Genomic DNA, 20893 nt, shown 5'->3' with positions numbered 1-20893 from the left:
CAGAAGAGAGAACTTTTAACTGTAAAATTATTTCTCTTTCTCATGTTTTTGAGCAGATATTCTTTGCTTTCCAGGGATCTCATGGTATTCTCCTCTTCTTTGCATAAAAGAAATAATTCTTGTCTCTTACAGCATACCTTCCTTTACACAGCATTTGACTCATACTAAAAAGCCTTTTTACAGCTTCTCTCTGAGACAACAAATTTTTTCTTCTGTTAAATTGCTACTATGCAGTTTAGAATACATCTTACACCAGGGACAGTGTGATAAACAGCAGAGCCTGTGTAGTACTGGAGACCCAGCCCGGTAGCCGGTAGCCGGAGACTGCTGGCTTCAGCCCACAATACACTGGCCCTCAAGCCAAAGTCCATATCTTAATTGCCCTCTTTCCTGAGGGTTTTTCAGAGCAAGATGTGCCATTACAACACAGGTGACATAGTAACTTGCTGCCAGTGAAAATGGCCATCCTGTTCGTGTACTTATGTTCCAGTTTGCCCCTTTCTCCACAACACTGGTCCAGTCCGTAGTAAGCTCATGCGGGCATATAAAATGCAGAAAAAAGTGTTTTGGTTTGGGTTTTTTTGTATAGCTAATCTTTGTTAACTTAGTTCTTGCAATGTTTTGTTGTGGACAGATGCCAGGGCCCACAAAAAGGAAAACGGCACAGGCATACAGATGGGGAGAAAATAAATGAGATACAGGCAAAACAGATAACATCTATTTCATCAAGTACAAAAGACTAATACCATTTTCCCTGAGAAAACATATTTTAGGGGGAAAGGAAAAATTAAAAGCAAATACATTTCTAAAGCAACGATGCCTTAAAGCATAGCTCTTGTGTGGATCAATTGCCTAGTTGCTACAGACACTAAAAGACCATCAAGTTTCTGTAGTAAACCAATTAGTGTTACTTAATAGAACTGTAATATGTGTCCCTGCTGAGGTTTACAGTTTCAGTTCAGGATTAATATAAACCTGCTCAAAGTTCTCCTATGTTAATAATACTGCTTGAAGTATATATCTAAAATGCCCTGTGCAAACAAGCATGTTTTCCTGATGGATGCCTTGGCACTGAATTAGACATATTAATCTAGCATGCAAAAAGTATTCCTGAATTGAGTATTCGAGCTGAAACATAACATGTAAGTGCAGAAGACTCTTCTTATTTGTCTTCCACTAGGCCTAGAACAGAGATGAGCATTAGCAAAGACAACTGTGCATTAGCAGTTGTCGTGGTTTAAACCCAACCAGACAGCTTGTGCACTCACTGTCCTGGGTTCAGCAGTAGCAGTCATTTTTCTCCTTCTTGGTAGCTGGTGCAGTGCTGTGTTTTGACTTTCGGCCTGGGAACAGAGCTGATGTTTTGGTCTGGCCAAGGACTTTGTGAGCCTCATGCTCTGCTAAGGAGGAAGGGAAGCCGGGAGGAAGCAGAGACAGGACACCTGACCCAAACTGACCAAAGAGGTATTCCATACCACAGCACGTCATGGCCAGGAGGTAACTGGGAGTTACCCAGAAGAGCTAGGAGACTGCAGGGGTGGAGGAGGTTTCAGTGGGTGCTTGGTCAGGCTGGGGGGCGAGTTATCGGTCGGCTGGTGGTGAGGTGTTGTATTCTCTTCCCTTGTTATTTCCTTTATCATCATTTTTATTGGTGGTAGCAGTAGTGATTTGTGTTATACCTTAGTTACTAAACTGTTCTTATCTCAACCTGTGGGAGTTGCATTCTTTCTGAGTCTCCTCTCTGTCCCTCCGGGAGTAGGGAAAGGGGAAGAAAGGGGGGGGGGGGAGTGAGTGCACAAGCTGTCTGGTTGGATTTAAACCATGACAGCAGTGAACAATACCTTTTAGTAAATTTTAGGTACTTGGAAAATTAAGATTTGCTAAATGCACTGAGATCATTAAATGTTGTTTCCAGAAGACTGGAGAATGATGTTTATTTACATGCTTTTATCTCTCTCCTTTTTTCCATGCAATCACAAGCTTTACCCATACACAGTTACAAAAAAATAGCCTTGTCTACACCCTTGACTTACTGAACATGGCTCAAAAAAATATGAGTAGCAGTCACCCTTCTGCTGAGTAAACAGCTTTAATGCTATTTCTATCAATTCTTAACACACTTTCAAAAGGGCAAAGAGAGTTCAAGCTTTTTGTAGATTCTTTTTTGTGGGAACCCAAACAGTCATAATCCAGAGTTCAGTAACAATGAACTTTCTACTGTCTTTCTAGGAATATCTTTAAATTTTGTGCATTTTTGTCATTATACTTTAGAATATGACAGATCTGTATTTAAAAATACACACAGGAATTAACTACGATCTTCCCAGAAGGTTAGCTAGCACACACAAATGGCTTACCTTTACAAGGGCAGGGTATTGCGTCGCATCTTTTTCCAAGGGCAAAATCTCAAAGTTAGTAGGAATGAATTCGTTCTTCATTGGAAGCTTGAATTTCCCATTCAAGTCCGCATTTTGCCATTTCTAGACAAACAGGAGAAATAAGGAGGCTAAGGAGAATGTCTGCTTAATCAATGGTTATAGACATTTCTTTTATACTGTAACAAAAGTTTTAAAAATGTGTTCCACTAGCTTATGTGTAAAATACCATTAAGATAATAGGGAAATGAAGATAATAGGAAAAGAGAGAGATATCTGGGCAAACCAAGTTGGAGTAAGCTATCAGCAGCATGAAGTGCTCCAAGGAGGAAGACAAAAAGATAAAAACTAATTTTGAAAAGTTTACAGTAGAGTGGAAGGTCAATGTCTTACCTTTTCTGCTACTGTGAACTCTAAAGTATTAAACTAAATACATAAGCAAGAATTCTACTCAGGAACATAGATACGTATAAACTAAAGGAAATGAAGTGTTCCTGAGCAATGTCTTTCAAAGCATGCTCAGCAGGTCCAGTTTTGCTCTAAGGTGTATTTTAAGCCATCTCTTCTTAGAAGAATAGATCAATAACAAGTTTCAATAAGTATTGTCTATCTCCTTTGCTGTAGTTTTGATTTTTAGAAGCTCCTTTAATTGCAAAATATACTCATTTTCTAAATTGCAAAAATCAGTTTCAGAAACACAGTTACATATAGCAGTTGTAAAAAGATTTCTTTCTTAAGAACAGATTAGCTCATTACCATTTCATGGAGACTTCAACTTTGAAAAGTTAATGATTATATTTTTAAGAAGACACTGCATATTTTGCATCTTTTCTAGGAAAAACGGCATAACTATTCCCTTCACTTGACCATTAAAATATATGTTTTGTGTAATAAATATTTGAAATCTGAAGACTAAAATAAAATCTTTACTTTTCATAATATTCAAAAGTCTCATTGTACGATTTTCATGCTATGTGCAGCAGCAAATTTAAAGTCTTCCTTCAACTAAATGGAAAATCTGACAAAGAATTTACCACTGTCTTTTGCTTGCAGAGATTAGAATATATTATAAGTTTTAACATGCCTTAATAACTTCATCAGAAATTGCTTCTTGCTTGTACTGTGTTCCATACCAGTCTTCTGTTCGATCAGTTTTTCCTTCAAAAGACTTGGAAACTATTGCAACTCTGAAAACAGAGAGACAAAGCACTTTGGCATGAATGTGTCTGAGAAAAGATTGTGAGAAATTATTCACACTGTTCCATCACTAGAAAGCACTGATTTCTGGAAATGGTCCCTGAACAATTACAGAGTTTATCTGGACAGCAAGCATACATATATTGAACTACACAATAAGGTTAACCATGAAATCAGATTATTTGCATCATTTAATTTTACCGATTTTCTAATGTGCTACATCCTAAAGTTACATACAATCTTTGTTGCACTCAATTTCGATATTTTAGATTTTGTCATTTTTCCAGAAAACACAGAAAGCAGCACTTGAGATCTTCTATGGAATTACTGAAGTGACTACATTTTTCATACAACTTACATCAACACTCAGGTATGTGAAAATACTAACTACAGAAATTTTATTCCAGACCTAGTGTTTTAGATTATGTTACTGCAGTTTCACTCTTGCTTTCATAATCTGATAGTAAAAGTTCCTTCATTTTGTATACATGCTCATTTCAGATTGATACCTGTTTCTTTCCCACCCACCCCTTTTTTTTTCTGTTGTTGATTTGGGGCTTTTTAAGGAGAAGGGAAGAAAAGCAGGAAGATTAACATCTTTTACAGCCAATACAACAGAACTATAATCAATCAGAAACCTCAATCATAGAATCATAGACTATCTTAAGTTGGAAAGGACCCATAAGGATCTTCCAAGTTCAATTCCCTGCTTCTTGCAGGACTGCCTAAAACTAAACCATATAACTAAGAGTATTGTCAAGGTGCTCCTGGAACTAAAGAATACATCTAAATAAGAGGAAATCCAGAATAAAGAAAGTTACAAAAGTCACAGTATTTTTTCAGTAGTCTTCATAATAGGTATCAAGAAAACTCCTTTAATTCTTTTTAACACCCTACAAGATGAAAGAGTATTCAATGGAAATAAGTAGCTAGCTCTACGAATAAACAGATGTCTACAAGAATTTTGAAATGGTCAAAAAAGGTAGCACTATTACCTCCTGCATGTATTTAACAATCCCTGGATGCTGAATAGCCCAGCAATGAACTCTGTCAAATCTTGTGCAGATGGCTACAATGCACATTGAAACATCAAGATATACGCATTTTAAGTGTTCTTTTTTAATACAGTATCTTCAGGCCAGGAACATTCTGTTTTGTATTTCTAATGTGCATGGCAAAGTGGGGCTTTAATCAAAACAGCCATATGGACATGCCTCAAACTATAGTCTTTTACTTTACAAATACATTACTGGAGAATACCCTTGGGATGAATTTTTGAATATATTTTAAAAATACCAAAATTAAATAAGTGGACTATTAATATTTTAGATGCTTATGTCCTTATCCCTCCTTTTTCATCTAATGTTTACACATAAATGACTAAAAGATCCAAGAAGGCTGAAAAAACCCCAGGATTCTGCTATATTCGGTTCTCGATTGTCCTATTATGAATATTTTCAAATTATTAATAATTTGATCTGTGCATTGTATTTCGAATAGCAGGAGAACAGTGGGGTGAATTGCTAGCATTAGACACATTTAAACAAATTACAAGTGCATCTCAGTCACATCGAACTGTAAAGATACATTCTCAAGCAAGATTCAAAAACTGAAGCAGGATTTGACCACACTTTGAGACAGTATTTTAAATCATACACACCAAAGAGGGGCAATCAAATCTCATGGTTGAGGGATGCAGATTTCCTCTGGGTTGCGGAAGAAATTTTTACTCCCCAGCCTTGACAGAACCACACGTAGCATGAACACACATACACAAAACAACCCTGCTCCACTGCAAAAGTTATCCAATATTCAAACCAGCATGAGAATAGTAAACTTGAAGAGATATATTATTTCATGTCTCACTGCAAATGGCAATAGAAATGGTTAACATTTTTATTGTGACTTCTTATAAAATAGTTTCATACCTGTTTGCCTGTTACATCTATTTCATTTTTTATATAAAATAAACAATACTAAATAAATATTTAACTATGAACTGAGCACTTTAATGCTAAAGAATATTTATTCTTGCAACACAGCAGACACTAGCTTGGTCAACAAGGGAGAATCTATTACAGATTGTTCTTTGCATTAAAATGAGTCATAGCAGTATTCTATTGTTTTGCATTTTAACTCAAGATAGGTGGTGAGCAAAAGCTTTATCATGTACAGGTGAAGTTGCTAAGAGACTATAAAAACCATAAAATTATTAGAATTTCAGAGCCAACTATCAGGCCTTTTCATGCATTAAATAAAAAATAAATTAGAAAAAAATAGAAAAAGAAGGGAAAAAAAGCCAAACAAAATTATTATCCTGATGAAATTCCAATAATCACGCAGTTTGAGAGCAAGAGAAAGGTGTTTTATAGTATAATATAAAAAGGTCTGTTATCTTCTGTTATTGGATATCCCTCCTTCTACCCTCTCCAATGTACCAATGCTCAAGCAGTATTGACAATCCAAGCACCCAAACAGTTGCTACAGGAGCATACCAAAATTAAATAGCTAAAAATAATTCTGTCTGCTCAACATATACAAAATGAAATTGTGGAAAACAGCAATTCTTCAAGCAGTTCTGCTTCAAGAGATACTCCTGCCCGCTCTAAACTCACCACTGGAATGGTAACTTACATTTTGAACTCCTGGAAACATACAGCAACATGAAACAGACTACAAGACATTCATTCTGCCCGAGACTTACAACCTAAACCATGATACAAGCACCAAGAGCAATGAAGACCAGGACAGGAAAAGAAGAGGGGAAAAGAAGCACCACAGGTAGATATACAGTGTTATGCAGTTACTTAAATGTATTGTAATGCATATTTAAAATTCCCAGTTATGTAATGTTGCTTCTGCTTTTCATTTCTGTGCTGTGCAGCACTATGAATATCCATATGGTTTAAGACAGAATTGAAACGCACTGGAAAAGTAAGACAAGCAATCAGGCAAATTATCATGATCTGCTTAAAACATATTTAAATTCAACCAGTGCAGTTCAACTTCTGAGCCATTCATGAACACAGAATACAGCTGGAACTATAAATGCAATTTATTGCTGTGTATATATTCTTGTACATGCAAACTGTTTCAGTCCTCAGTTACGGTCAATTTTCAAAAAAGAAGCACAATTTCTGTGATGCGATACCTATTTACTAGAGCCAATTTATTTATTTATTTATCATCTTCCTGAAGTCTAAAATGAAGCTACAAGTCACAGATCCACAGAAGGGTGTTACTTGGGAAGAGAACCTGTGCTTTAAAATCAATGTACTTCCAGGAAAGATAATAAACTATTATATTCTACATTTACATAACAAAACTCAAGCTTCAAAGGGTGAAGAAGTAATAAGTTTTGAGACCACAGTATTTGTGATACTAGTAACAGACATGACAAAGCAAATTTGTTGCAAAAAAAAAAAAAAATTTATACTTAAGAAGGAACAATTGTTGGCTTTAACTAATTTAAACTTTGTCTTCCAAAACATGATATTGTCAAACAAGTGAAAAAATTACACATATCTATTCAAATGAATAAAATGATCGAGACAAAACCAACAAAAGTCTAGCTTTATATATAACTTCCCCCAAAATGATCAGTAAAACTGATGCGAGGCAATATAGGCTATATGAAGCCAGTTCCACACAATTCTTATTAGGAAACAGAATAAGAGGGGAAACTACATGCAGAGAGAGATGTTGCTGGGGTGTAGCATTCCAATCATCCTTCAGAAGCACAAATTACTTCTTAAGAGTTCAATCAAACTAAGTCTCTACAAACACAACAGTTTATGAGGGTGAAAATAAGTGAACAAATTGTGATTTTCAACGTCTTTACTCAGATACAATGCAATTAAAAATAAATACATACATTCCAAAATTGTAACATTCTTTTCATCAGAGATGAGCATCAGCAGCTGCATTGAAATAACTGTTTGCTCAGTATCTGTGAAATTCCAGCCTTCAGAAATTTCTGTATCAATGTTTCTGGCATTCATTTTATTTTTCTTCCCTCTAGGATAGTACTAGTGATGCACATCAGATTCCAAGAGAGGAAAGAAGTCCATTTACTATCCAGGGGAAAATATTCTTTGGTTGCTTAATTTGATGAATCACTAGATTCTTAAATTTTAATAAGAGCATTTATTCTGCAGATGGGGGGGGGGGGGGATTATTGGAAATTGCATTTTTCAGCTAAGATTGCAACACGTGCCAAGTCCATTCCCTTATCTTCACAGATGGTTGGCAAAACCCAGCACAGTTTGAACAAGTAAAAATGATACTCACATCTTAAAAAGGTTTCTCTCTTAGGGAAATTAAGCCACTAAATGCAACAAGTAGCGTTTGGGGGTGGGAGGGGGGAGAAGAATATCAAAATTTCCTGTTATGGTTCAGTCAAATAGAAGCACATATGGATACTCGCTACCATCTGGGAATATGGATATTTTTCCATACTTTCAATAAAGATAGTTTGTTAAGAAAAAAACAGTTGAAAAGCTAAACTTTTTAAAAAGACATTGAACAGAAGCCTCTCACTGTGAATGCAGCTACCCCAATATAGATATATAAGCAATTACAAATAAAACCATTATACAAAAGAAAAATTCAAAATCATTGAATCCTACTGTGGTTTGGGTTGGAAAGGGCCTTAAAAAGGGCCTTAAAAATCATTTATTTCCAACCCTCCTGCCATGGGAAGGGAAATCCACCCCTAGACCAGGTTGCTCAAAGCCCCCTCCTACCTGGCCTTGAATACTTCCATGGATGGGGGATGGGGCCATTGTAAGAAACAAATTACACAAGGCATAAAAAGAAAAACAAAACAAAAGGGACAAAACCCCCACCAAACAAAACAGATAAATAGCAACAGCAAAGTTGAAATGATGTGGCACATATGAACTCTTTCATTAAAAGGGAGAATAGAAAGGCGAATATGAACATAAGTATCAGTAAATGGTGGGTAACCAGAACACACATAGATATTTAAAAGCACATGTCCACAGTATTTTATTAGTCTGTAGAATTCGCTCAAAGACAAAAGAAGAAAACAACCTACTGGATTGTTAGATGCACACAGATACAGATGTAAGTAAAAAAGTAAACCACAAGGGGATCTTTTTATTAGCATTTATAATCCCAACTCATTCTTTCAGAAGAGCCTTGAATCTTTGTATCATACCATGGAATCACAGAATCATAGAACAGTTAGGGTTGGAAAGGACCTTAAGATCATCTAGTTCCAATACCCCTCCTTGCCATGGGCAGGGACATCTCCCACCAAACCATGTCACCCAAGGCTCTCTCCAACCTGGCCTTGAACAGTGTCAGGGATAGAGCATTCACAACCTCCCCTGGCAACCCATTGCAGTGCCTCAGCACCCTCACAGTAAAGAACTTCCTCCTTACATCCAATCTAAACTCCCCCTGTTTAAGTTTTAACCCGTTAACCCCTTGTCCTATCACTACAGTCCCTAATGAAGAGTCCATTCCCAGCATCCCTATATGCCCCCTTCAGATACTGGAAGGCTGCTATGAGGTCTCCACGCAGCCTTCCCTTCTCCAGGCTTAACAGCCCCAACTTTCTCAGCCTATCTTCATATGGGAGGTGCTCTAGTCCCCTGATCATCCTCATGGATGATAACACTTTCAGTAATATTTAACATTGCTGGGGTTTTTGCTCCCCCAAGATATTTTACCTTGACAGCAATTTAAAATAAAAGATACTCTAAAACTATATCTCTTGTTGTATTTTACTACACTCTGCAGTATTTTAAGATAAAAAAAATCCTAGTTCATTTCATTCTACTTTTAAATTCAAAGTGCTTAAAATGTGTCTAGAAGGAATACAGTACTAAATATAAGTTAGTATTTTGCTTTAATCATATGAAAAAAGCCTAATTAGTTCAGATCTTTAAACACCTAATGCCCTGAATATAAACACTTAATTCCCACTAAAATTGAAAGGACTTAAGACTTTTATACCTGAGAAAAAACAGCTTGCATTATTATCATAGAAGATACACAGAAACACAGCTATAATTTGTGAGCGTACACTGAAAAAATGTATCATTTAGAGAAATAGGAAAAAGCAACGTGGCACAATCTTAAATTCTGATTATTTATTTGGGTTTATTTTGCTATAGTTTTGGAGAAGAAAATTAATCTGAACAAAAAGAGAACCAAGATGTAAATGTATAGTTGTTATGGCAATAGCAAACACTGGCACGGTTTTAGTCTACACATTATAATACATTTATCATTAGTCTGACCATATACCATTCAAACTCAGAGTATGCCTGCTGTTACATCATTACAGGCCTCCTGCAGGCCTCATTCAATCCATGTTACAGTATCAGTACTTTGCTGAATTCCACTGTTCAAACTGCATTTAATCAGTCTTTGGTTCCTCTCTAGTTTGTATGTATTTATATTTAAGCTTTAACAGGACAGCTGTAGGCATAGCTGTGGCTATTTAAGCTTCAGAGAACTAACCTGCTCATACTTACTATCTTTAAGCCCTACTAAAATCTATGCAACAAAAGGAAGCTACAATTTCTTTAACAATACACTGAAGAGCCCATAAAACCAGACATATTCCAGTTTCGGAAGTCTCTTTATACCCCAATATTTAGCTTTCTCAATTCAAATGCCTAAAGCTACATAATCGTTATAATCTGGTTTTTATGCCAGCTAAGGTGAAGAGGCAATGTAGTTAGTCCTGAGGGAAGATTAAACACATTTCTTGAGCAGCCAGAACGAAAGCACAGTAACAACAAGCTAGAAGAAAGCACGGTGAGACCCAAGACATTTAAAGCCCAAGAATACATGGAAACCCACATACACAGAAGTTGCTAACTGATCATCCCTCTCTGACGATATGCTTTATTCAGTAACCAAACCACCACCACTCTTCCATTATGAAAACTTTGAAGCCTTCCTGTATAGAAAAGCATACCTATTCTATCAAACTAACCTCCAAAACACCCCCCCCACTACGCCTCTCCAGTCTAAACGCACTACACTTTGCTATTTAAAAAGTCACATACAGGTTAAATTTGAAAAGCTACGATGAAAACACTATCTCCATTATCTGAAAGATCAATGCTTCCCAGTTCAAATACTAAAGTTGATCATCTTCAGTTGGCATTTGCTCTAGATGTGTCCCATCTTGAAAAAAATCATTTTATTTAAAATTAATCCACAACTACCAAGCTTAAATATATTCCCATCAAGTCACTTTGACAAATGAGACAAAACTGATGTAACCCTACAAAATAACTAGAAATAAAGATACATATAATAGTAAACAATTACTTTCTTTGGTTACTAGTGTTTCAAGTAACAGCTAAATTCCATATATTTTTTCCTCTCTCTCTCTGATAACATTCTTGCTCATCTTACTCTTCCCCCTCACCCCACTTTTTTTTTAATCAAGGACAAAGAGGAATGCAAGACTGCAACTGCAAGTGAAAATATCGGCTTATATTAACTAAAGAACATTATGAAACTACATATTTGAAAAAAAAACCACAGCATGTAGCATACTACTTTTCTAAAACATGTCACAGCTGTTCCTGTGCTTCCGACCACATCGTGTAGACCTGAATCTTCTCCCTCTGCCTGCATTCTCTACACTTTCCTTTGTCACACTAATAACTTTTGAACAAGGTTAATTATGGCTACTTTATGCTCAAGTGCTGTCAGCTGGAAGGGAGGGTGAAAAGGCTGGCAAAGCCAGCAACAGAAGTAACAGAAACCTGATGTCTGTGACATCCAGCAGCTTCTGATAACCTTAAAGAGTATATAAATGTATTTGCATACATTAATTTCCTCTAGCAATTTTTGAAAACTTAAGCGACCAGATGCTTTGGAAGTTCTCTGGCTAATAACAAAGACCAGATTTAATTATGAAAGGTATTCTTCCCTAAGTCAATATTGACTGTTTTCTTGCAAAGTTAAGAGCCACATTTTACGTGAAGCTGTAATACACATCACAGCTGATAAAGCACCTGTAGCTTGTTTACTAAATCAGTATTAAAATCAGGATTAAATCAGGATTTAAAAAATGGTTTACATATATCTTGTGAGCAATTATAAAACCAGTTACAAGTTCAAATTTATGTGGAATTAGGTTAAGCTTTCTTCAGAGAAGAAGTAATTATATATTCTCTCTTTAGTTACTAAAACCAGCCTTTGCGTTAGAGGTAAGCTCTTGTACCAAATTTCCAGGAAGCTGGGGAGTAGATCAAAATAGAATCGTAGAATAGTTACGGTTGGAAAGGACCTTAAGATCATCAAGTTCCAACCCCCCTGCCATGGGCAGGGACACCTCGCACTAAACCATATCACCCAAGGCCTCGTGCAACCTGGCCTTGAACATGAAAATGCATTCAAAATAGACGTATGTAATACAAAAGGAAAGAGAATCTGGAATTTTTTTTAAAGTAGTGTTTGTTCAAAATATGGTCTGGAAATAGTCAAGCTTCAGCTGCAGTATCCCACACACATTACACATGAGATGCACACCCACACACAAAGATATAGGCTCTTCTTTAAAGGGCATTAATTACTATGGCAACTACTGTGACTGACATAGGCAGGTTCACTTAATTTATCATTACTTGTATACCCATAGAAACACCAGAACCACATGACATTTATAAATACAGTTCCAATTTTATCCTACTTTATCCAGTATTGGAAATATACCATCGTTTGAAAATGAAGTATCATGCATCTTAAATCAAATGAATATACAAACAGATCTTGCCGTGCAAACACAGTGAAGATTCATGCCCAAACTTTTAAGTAATTCACAGTAATTTCAGAAGGCTGAAATATATAAACTCCACAAGTATATGAATGCATGCCTCACTGTCTTTCTGTAACCGACACTGACTGAATACTTCAGTTTGGAACACATGCAGAAAAAGACACACCCCCCAAAATTATTATTTTTTTGTATCATATACCTGGCTTACAACATGCTGTCTTCAGATACAGCAAGACTGACAGAGAATCACAAGTAAGAGCTTGTTTCTGTGTTTTCATCCATTTTAATAATCTCTCAATGCCACTAATTTAATATTACAATATACAAAAAAGATACATTAAAAGAACCAAGTGGCAGGAAAAAAAAAAAAAAATCAGGCCAGAAAGTACTAGTATAACTGTTACCCATGCAACCTTCTAGTAACTGACTGTGCCACATTATACATGCAAATATAAACACACACCAATTTACATACTGTCCTACTCAATCTCTGCCTGGTTCAGTGCACAGAACAATTAAGAAACAGTTATTCAATATTTTACACATTTAGCTGAGTGCGTGACCTGACCTCTCTTTCCAATATCCACCTCTTTTTCTAAATGAACAATTACAAAAATGTCTCTCACACAATACTCTGTGTTACAGGAACTGATTTCATATTTTAAAATATCCCAAGAGACATTATTTTCACAGATAGGATGGTAAACTTTCATTTCTTTGCCCTTTGTAGGCTTTAATGCAGTAAAGCCTGCAGAAGTTTTGCTGCTTATCTCCCTCAGGTTTGGTCCCATCAGTTCTGCTCCTGTCCTACCACAGGCTCTTTGACTCAAACCTTCTCTTTGTTTCTTAAGTTTGCCCCATTTCCATGACTCTCAATTGTATATCCTTGCTAAGCCTGACATAATCTTCCCTTATCTTCAGTCTGCCTACTAGTCTGGGGAAGACATGCTGAACAGAAAGGACTGAAAGGACATTTCTGTCCGAACAGGAAGAACTGCATGCACTCTTATTACAGTGTTTATTTTCAATGGGGAGCAGAGATATTAACACACAGAACAAGCAGCTTTTTCAGCAACATTTACTTTGGAGTTGTAAGAAACACCTAAGAACTTGTGTTTCCATTAGTTCATATGCTTTCTTACAATGTTTGGTTTAAAATACAAGTTACTGCAGTTTCACTTACCTAACATTTTCTGGTCTCAGTTTATCCAGTACCATCTCTATTAAATCAGGCCTAAATTCTTCGAGCAAATATTCAGCAGCTAATACTTCTTCTATAGGGTAATACTAAAAAAAAATAAATATATAAATAAGCCCAGAAGCATGTAAATGAATTAAACAAAAACTAAGCATGAAAGAAATACTGTTTTGTAAAGGAAATAAAAGTGTATGTTTCTGGTCACAAAATCTGTATTAGCATTGTCATTTAAATTTATAAGTGTATAGATGTCTTAAAATCTTTCTTTTAAAACTAAACAAGATGAAGAAGTAGTGAAACTACACAATCATTTCTCCTCTATTAGGTAATTTTATGTACCACATATTACCATTCTCTTGAAATATTTTATGTCCCAATATAAGAAGTCACCCACCTTTAAACACTGTTTTGAAATAACTGAAGTAAAAAGAACATGGCGAATGCTGACCCCTGGAGGATACTTTCAAAGATACCAAAACACAAAGTACTCATTAACGTGCATTTGGGAAAAATGAAACATAACCAAAACAGAACAAACAAAACAATAAACCAAACTGCAAACAAAACAAATAAACAAAACCCATCACCATTATAAAAAAACAAAACCCACCACAAAAACAGAACCAACAAACCACTAAGGGTTTTTTTTAGCGTTCTCTAAGAATTCAAAATTTTGTTTACAGTAATTGAAAGGAAAGTATATTTCAGTTATCTGACAGCATAACGCAAATTTAGATATACATAATTCTAGTGGGGTTTTTTAGGATCAAACTGTGAATCTCTTACAGTAAGTCACAATTCAAGAAGAAAAAAAAAACAGTTCGAAGTTCCTCCAAAAATTCTTAATATAACTGATAGGAAAACTTCATTGATAAATGTTTAGCATGGGAAAACCACTAGATGACATAAGCACTGAGTACCTGCAGTTTGCCATACAGTTGTACTTTTGACCAGAATTATTATAAAATGGCTTTCTGAATTACATACATTATACAAACAACTACAGTGGAACGACTTCCAGAACACAATATAACACACAAAAGATTCTGGAAAAGAGAAAGGGCTGGGGGAAGGTGTGGAGACGAAGGGCAATGTACCAAACCTGTGTTACAAAAAATTCAAATGTGAATGTTAAAAATCCAGAATTTGAAAGGTTTATCCTAAAAGATTAATTGTACACTGATGAATTCAAATTTAACTACATTCTGCATAAACAGCTAAGCAGACTAAGCAACTTGAAGGGGAGATGTTAAGTCATCTCTTCTAATGCTCTTCTGATCTGAAATTATCAGGACAATACAGATTTAGAGACCTGAAATCTACAGTTTATTTCTTTTAGAGACACATGCCACTGTCTGCTCACCAAGTGGAATTGAACATAAATTTTCTTTGGTTACTTTATTTCTGCATTGTATGAGCAAGAGGATTGGACAAGGTAACCTCCAGAGGCCCAGTCTCAACTATTCTGTGATTACTTTTCAGCAAGGTCAGAGCATAATGTAAATAAACCAAAACAGACTAAATCCATCTAGATACGACAATCAGATTGAAATAAGATTTTTAAAATAATACAACTAAGGAGACAAAACACAACAAAAGAAAGAGCACAGGAAACAATTACCTGGAAAGCATCAAGCCTACACGTGACAAATATGAAATACAATTTGACAGCAAGGCCTTTGTGGCAACTCCTTAGACCAGCACAAAAGTGTTTTAAATATTAACTTCTGCTTTGTCGAGTAAAAAGTTTTTGTAAAGCTTTTTGGTAAATACATAACAATCTATGACATTACGTTTACTCATGCTAACTTACACACATGTCCAAGTTATGAAAAACAGTGATATTCATAAGTGCAAGAAATCACCAAACAATAATTCTAGCTCAATTACTTCTAAGTATAGACTTAGTATGATTTTGAGGCAATAAAGAGAACTAGAAAAGTTCTTTTTCCATTAGTGTTTAAGCAACTAACAGCAGAATCAGAATTACTATTCACACTGAAAAGCACAGCAAACAAAAAGCAGTGGAAAAAAAAGCTCCTGAATCAATACCCTGCTCTTTAGAACACTGCTGGCAACTTCCTGGCCTGATTTTTGGAGACAGCAGTTGTAATCGGGAATGATCCAACAAATACAGACCACTGAAAGACTGTTTCAGAAGTCCATTTGTTAAAGAGATTTTATGTATTTGACAACAAAAGCAAGAGACAAACAGGAGCTCCTTTAAATACCCGTTTAAATTATTTCAGTTGTCTAATGCTTTTTAGTAAACACCAAGACAATATCAAAGTTTAAGATTGTTATTTTAGACTTTACATATTAAAGGTGTAGGAGCATTAACAGGAATTCCGGCCAAAAAATCAAAAATGCCTCTGAGTAGATGTAGACATTAGCTGTGCAATGAAGAATGGCTGCAATGCACAGAAGTAAGAATTTAACTAGACAAAAAAACCCTGCTTAAGTCTTCCTTTAGTGCAAAATGAGGGAACTGAATTTTGCAAGAAGTATAAAAATTAAGTATAAGGTACATGATTCTTTCAGTACCAGTACATGATCACATTAGTAAGAGTCAAACATTTCTAATTTCCTCTTAAAATGAATGTTTATGCTTACTGCAGTATTTCAACATTGTTAACTATAGAAACATTTAGAAACATAGTGGTTGTACTGATGATAAAATCTTAGTTTTCTAATATTTCCCTAGGGAACATTTAGATGTTTCCCTAGGGAACATTTAGATGTAGACACGGAATGACATGGCACGTGTCTTAAGAAACACTGACGCAGATCAAATGGCAACTCCAGTTACTGTAAAATCAGTTCCACCAATCACAGAAGTATAAAATAGTAAAGACTGAAGGAAATCTCACTTACTGACTGCGAAAACTAAGATTTGTGCAGCATAATATTAACTTCCTAAGCTCCAGGAGTACATGGGACCTTTGCAAACACCTGTATTTACTAGAAGTATAATCAAACATAGCACTAGATGATTACTGTATTGTAAACAAACACCAAAAAACAATCACTTACATGCAACATTCCTCCAAGCTTTGATGTATAACCTCGTGGTCGTTCCTTATCTTTAAACCTGAATGCCACAGCATTTAGATCCTAGGAAACAATGTAGGAAATGGTTGAAAAGTGTATACTAAGGATGATTTTAAGAATAATTATTGGCACTTAATTGCTTTTTATAAAGTAAAAAAAAAAAAAGAGTTTTGTTGTAGCCATTTTACAGCAATCAGGTATCTAACACAAAAGTTCTCAGTAATATTCAAGTTGCACAATACTCAGAAACAATGTGAAGTGCTATACAAGTCCTGTACATCCTGTTCATAGTAGAGATCTGTCTCAAAGCTCAGATATTTAAATTCCCCGATAATTTGAAAACACACCGATTTTGATACAACCAATGCATAGCGTTCCAGTGCAATGACTGTTATGTTAATGAATTGAAGCCTTTCCCTCTTTTGTTCCTTTTGTCAGCCAACCGAGAGGTACATTTAGAGACAGAAATGTGTTTCTTTATGCTGTCTTAGCCACAGAATTAGAACACATCATTCTCAGAATTCAATGGCAAGAGTGAATTAAAGAGATCTAGGACTATAATGCAAACGAAAAGGACAGTCCATCCTCCTCTGAAACCATGCTGTGAAACTCACTCATTCAACAATTCAGCTGAAAATAAATTCAAAAGGTTATTTTCCAACTGGTTTGCTAGCTTTTGCTGACTCACCTCACAGCCTCAGGAATATCTGGATTGTTACAAGAGGAGCAAGGGAAAAACACAGCGATGAGATAGGAGGATGGAACTACCTCTTTAAAATTCTGTATTTGCTTACAATGGCAGTGAAAAAATTCCTTTAGGACTTTTAGCAGAGGGTAATGAGACTTCTTTTACAGGTATACAGTGTCAAAATGCAAGAAGAGTTAATGAATCTGCAGAATTCCTGCGCTTGGAACATACCCAACAGTTTTCACCAAATAAAGCTAAGACGGAACAAGAACTCTTTAACCAAGTATTTGTAGTGAACCAACAAGTCTATACGCAAAAATGACACTTTTACAGTCATTGAGGAGTGTAGTAATAGGATACTTTACATGTTTTGCTCTGTGCACACAGAACCACACAGACTCAAAAGAAGCGTGAACAGTTCTGCAAAGACTGAAGTGTACAGTCAAAGTATTCCATGAAAAGTTTTAATTCACCTCTCAAAAAGGTGAGAGAACAAAGAGCAGATTGATGTCCTACTGCCTTTACAGTCTCAACTATATGATTTGACACGTGAAAGAAGATGGGTAGAACAACAGCTATTTCAATTTCCAGTTCAGTCTTACCCTCCACAGCAAATGTTTCTCCCTCTCCACCTTCAGTGAAGACTAAGGAAGGTTATGTAGAGTCCCTGTGGACAGATTAAGATTTTTCTTTCTCTGCCTCCACTATGCTATCATAAAACATCAGCTCACGGCTCCATAAGAGCATTCCACAACTACATTGAGACAATATGTTCTGAATGTACTTGTCATTTGTGTCATGTTGCACCTCTAAAATTAATAAACTTTACCATACAATTATTAAGGATTATTTCCACAGCCAAGGAATCTGTTAATACTTATAATCCAAAACTCTAAAAATACAAACGCATATTTCAAGTACCAATCACTCTACCTTGCACTCTTGGAAAACCCATTCCTGAGGTCCTTCTGTACGTAGCTTTTGAATATATTGAAACATGTGCAAAATTATATCTTCAACATGCACTGGAAAGAAAAAGACTTGCTTAATAATTCACTCAGTTCTGCACAAAGAAAAAATTCTGATGAACACAAACATGCAAGCTTGTATTTTTAATTACATCTCAACATATCAAGATACTCAAGTACATATGTGATCCCACTGACAAAGTTAAACATTTTTTCCTCAGACATACACTTGTTCCCAGCTAATTCTGAAAACTGTAGTAAACATGTCTTATGTTAAGATACTGATTTATAATATAATTTAACTCAGGTCTAACTAGCATGAATAAGTAGCACACACAGGTATTAACAGCTTTTCTTTTAAACAAATTTACTTTGAAATATTTAATGAAATACTTTAATATAACCTCAACTAAGTTGGTTTCTTATGTTAGATGAAGCATGCTAGCATACTCAGAGATCTAAACACAGAGTAACAACCAGTTAATTAAAATAAGTTGTCTTTTAACCTATAAACACAATTAAGTCTCTTTGGATACAAACACAAACCCATCAGTTCAGGAATAACAAGGAAGGCTGACAGTGCTTCACTTACAAAGTCCTTCTTCTGTTAAGTCCACATTAATGATGAAAAACATGAAACCTCTAGCACCTTCCTTCTGTCCTCCAACAAGAGTATTTACCCATCCTACGAAATAAAAAAGAAAATATATTACATAAAGAAATCTGTAACAATATAGGCTACATTTTTTTTTTCTTTTTACATTTTGACTACTTTACACATTCTCCTCTTCCTTAACTCCTACAGCAACGATGCAAGTTAAACATAATACAAGTCACCTATCTGATTTTCTGCTCAGAGTGACATGACAAACTCAAGATTACTGGGTAATTTATTTCTAGTTGCAAACAGTAATATGAAGTGATATTCATATCAGATAAATAGTGAAAGGTATACTCTTCTTTTCCAGATATTAAGGGACCTGAGAGTATTCTCTAAGTCAGTGACAGAATAGGGCCAAGACCATTATGACGAAGTTCATATAACCCTGTAAATAAGGCCAGATAAAGAAGAGTGCAAGAAATAATAGCTACAGTAGTCAAGAGTGCCTGTTATTTATTCTTACCCACCACAGCACAAAAATATAGCGCAAAACTACCTACAACCCAAACTACTCAAACAGTTGGAAGCTTTAAATTTAACATAGGGAAGTCAGTTTTAAGTGACTTGTAGCTTCAAAAAAATGTTTAATAAATTAATTTTTAATTCTTTACCTTCAAAGGACTTACCTTTGGCTTTAAGCTCTGATAAAAGACTCCCTGGGCCTTCATGCCCAATCAGATGACCAAGGTAATGGCCAGGGTTTGATTTATAGTACTTCTGAAGGTCTGGTATAGGAAATGTGACATAAAGATTTCTAATGTCCTTAATGGGTACCACTTTGTAAAGTTGCTGAGGGGGAAATAAACAAGGAGATCCATAAACAAAAGGGAACTGTCATTATTTTATTCATCTCAGGAGCACATATGTTCCCTTCACACATGCACAGATATCTTATTACAAACATATCAACAAAATCTGGAAAGTAAAACTTAGGGCAACACTTCAGTCATTCACAATGCAAACACAAAAAAAGACTTATCTCACTTATTTACAGCTGCAACCAAATATACAACCTTTACTATAAACTACATAATACTGTACTCAGCATGGAAAGAAAGGTAGGTGGAAAATTAAGAAATAAATATGGAACTTAACAGGGACATTGATAAGAAAGTAATGAAGTGCACAGTGCACTACTGAAACATGAAAAAATATCATTTAAGATATACAATCCTGATGGAAGATGTATCTCTGTACGTACCCGGAGATGTTCTTCTTGGAAAGGATGTTCAGGAAACTCTGGTATAGGAACATTTTTATTCTCTACTTCTGAAAATAACTTTACTACTAAGCAAGTCAGCTCATCCAAGGATTCTAGAATAAAGAAACATTAGAAAAAGCATAATCGTTATCTGAAGATTCTGGCAAATTTGGATTTTGTATATTCTTTGGGGGAGACATGAATTCTACAGACAGCCAGTTTTAATGGTATGATGATTATGAATTTTAAAAAGGAAATCTATATTAATACTCAAACTTTGAACTATAACATGCTTCAAGGACCGTGGTTATTAAAGGAAGGTTCAACCATAATTAAAATAAATCCAGTAACCAGAAAAAACATATCTAAATTTTACTGATGAAGCTAAGCTGGAACCAAAGAAAAGACACATCAGATATTGTACATTTACAAAAAATAAACATTCCAGAAAAAGGTTAACACACATGGTATCGCAGCTGCAAATTTTCCGAGTGAAAGCACCTTTGCCAAAACTTGGATTTTCTTCAGCCTCAGTTCACCTCCAGTACTTCATGTACTCTTTGAGCCAGGGTCATCTGTCCTCAGTGCCATAAGATTTCACACACATCTGTGACCTGTTTAAGCACTTCAACTTTAACATCTACTCTACTTCCAGTCCTACTCTCCAAAAAGAGCGGGAAGTCCATTTGCAGACAGACAGAATTTAATGTTCTGCATGAATTCACCTAAATTGACCCATATCATTTATGTTGAAACACTGCCTTCAAAATAGCTATCT

At 35.5% G+C, this 20893-nt stretch overlaps 1 protein-coding gene across 2 annotated transcripts in view; it reads right to left on the bottom strand.

Annotated features, from left to right (window-relative positions):
• The window catches only part of IDE (insulin degrading enzyme), a 68432-nt gene that overhangs the window by 26639 nt on the left and 20900 nt on the right, over positions 1–20893 (bottom strand). For both annotated transcript variants that reach the window (XM_061349024.1, XM_061349025.1), the window contains exons 6-13: positions 20116–20228; positions 19541–19703; positions 18846–18938; positions 18219–18310; positions 16580–16660; positions 13532–13635; positions 3460–3562; positions 2358–2480 (exon numbers count right to left, since the gene is read on the bottom strand). In XM_061349024.1, coding sequence (XP_061205008.1) covers positions 2358–2480; positions 3460–3562; positions 13532–13635; positions 16580–16660; positions 18219–18310; positions 18846–18938; positions 19541–19703; positions 20116–20228 — 872 coding nt within the window. The remainder of the gene's footprint in view (positions 1–2357; positions 2481–3459; positions 3563–13531; positions 13636–16579; positions 16661–18218; positions 18311–18845; positions 18939–19540; positions 19704–20115; positions 20229–20893) is intronic.

Source organism: Neopsephotus bourkii, unplaced genomic scaffold (genome assembly GCF_033783945.1).
Source record: "Neopsephotus bourkii isolate Nb327-2 ecotype Australia unplaced genomic scaffold, CSIRO-AGI_Nbou_v1 NB_379, whole genome shotgun sequence".
Classification (NCBI taxonomy): Eukaryota; Metazoa; Chordata; class Aves; order Psittaciformes; family Psittacidae; genus Neopsephotus; species Neopsephotus bourkii.
This window is presented reverse-complemented; position numbering and strand designations above follow the sequence as displayed.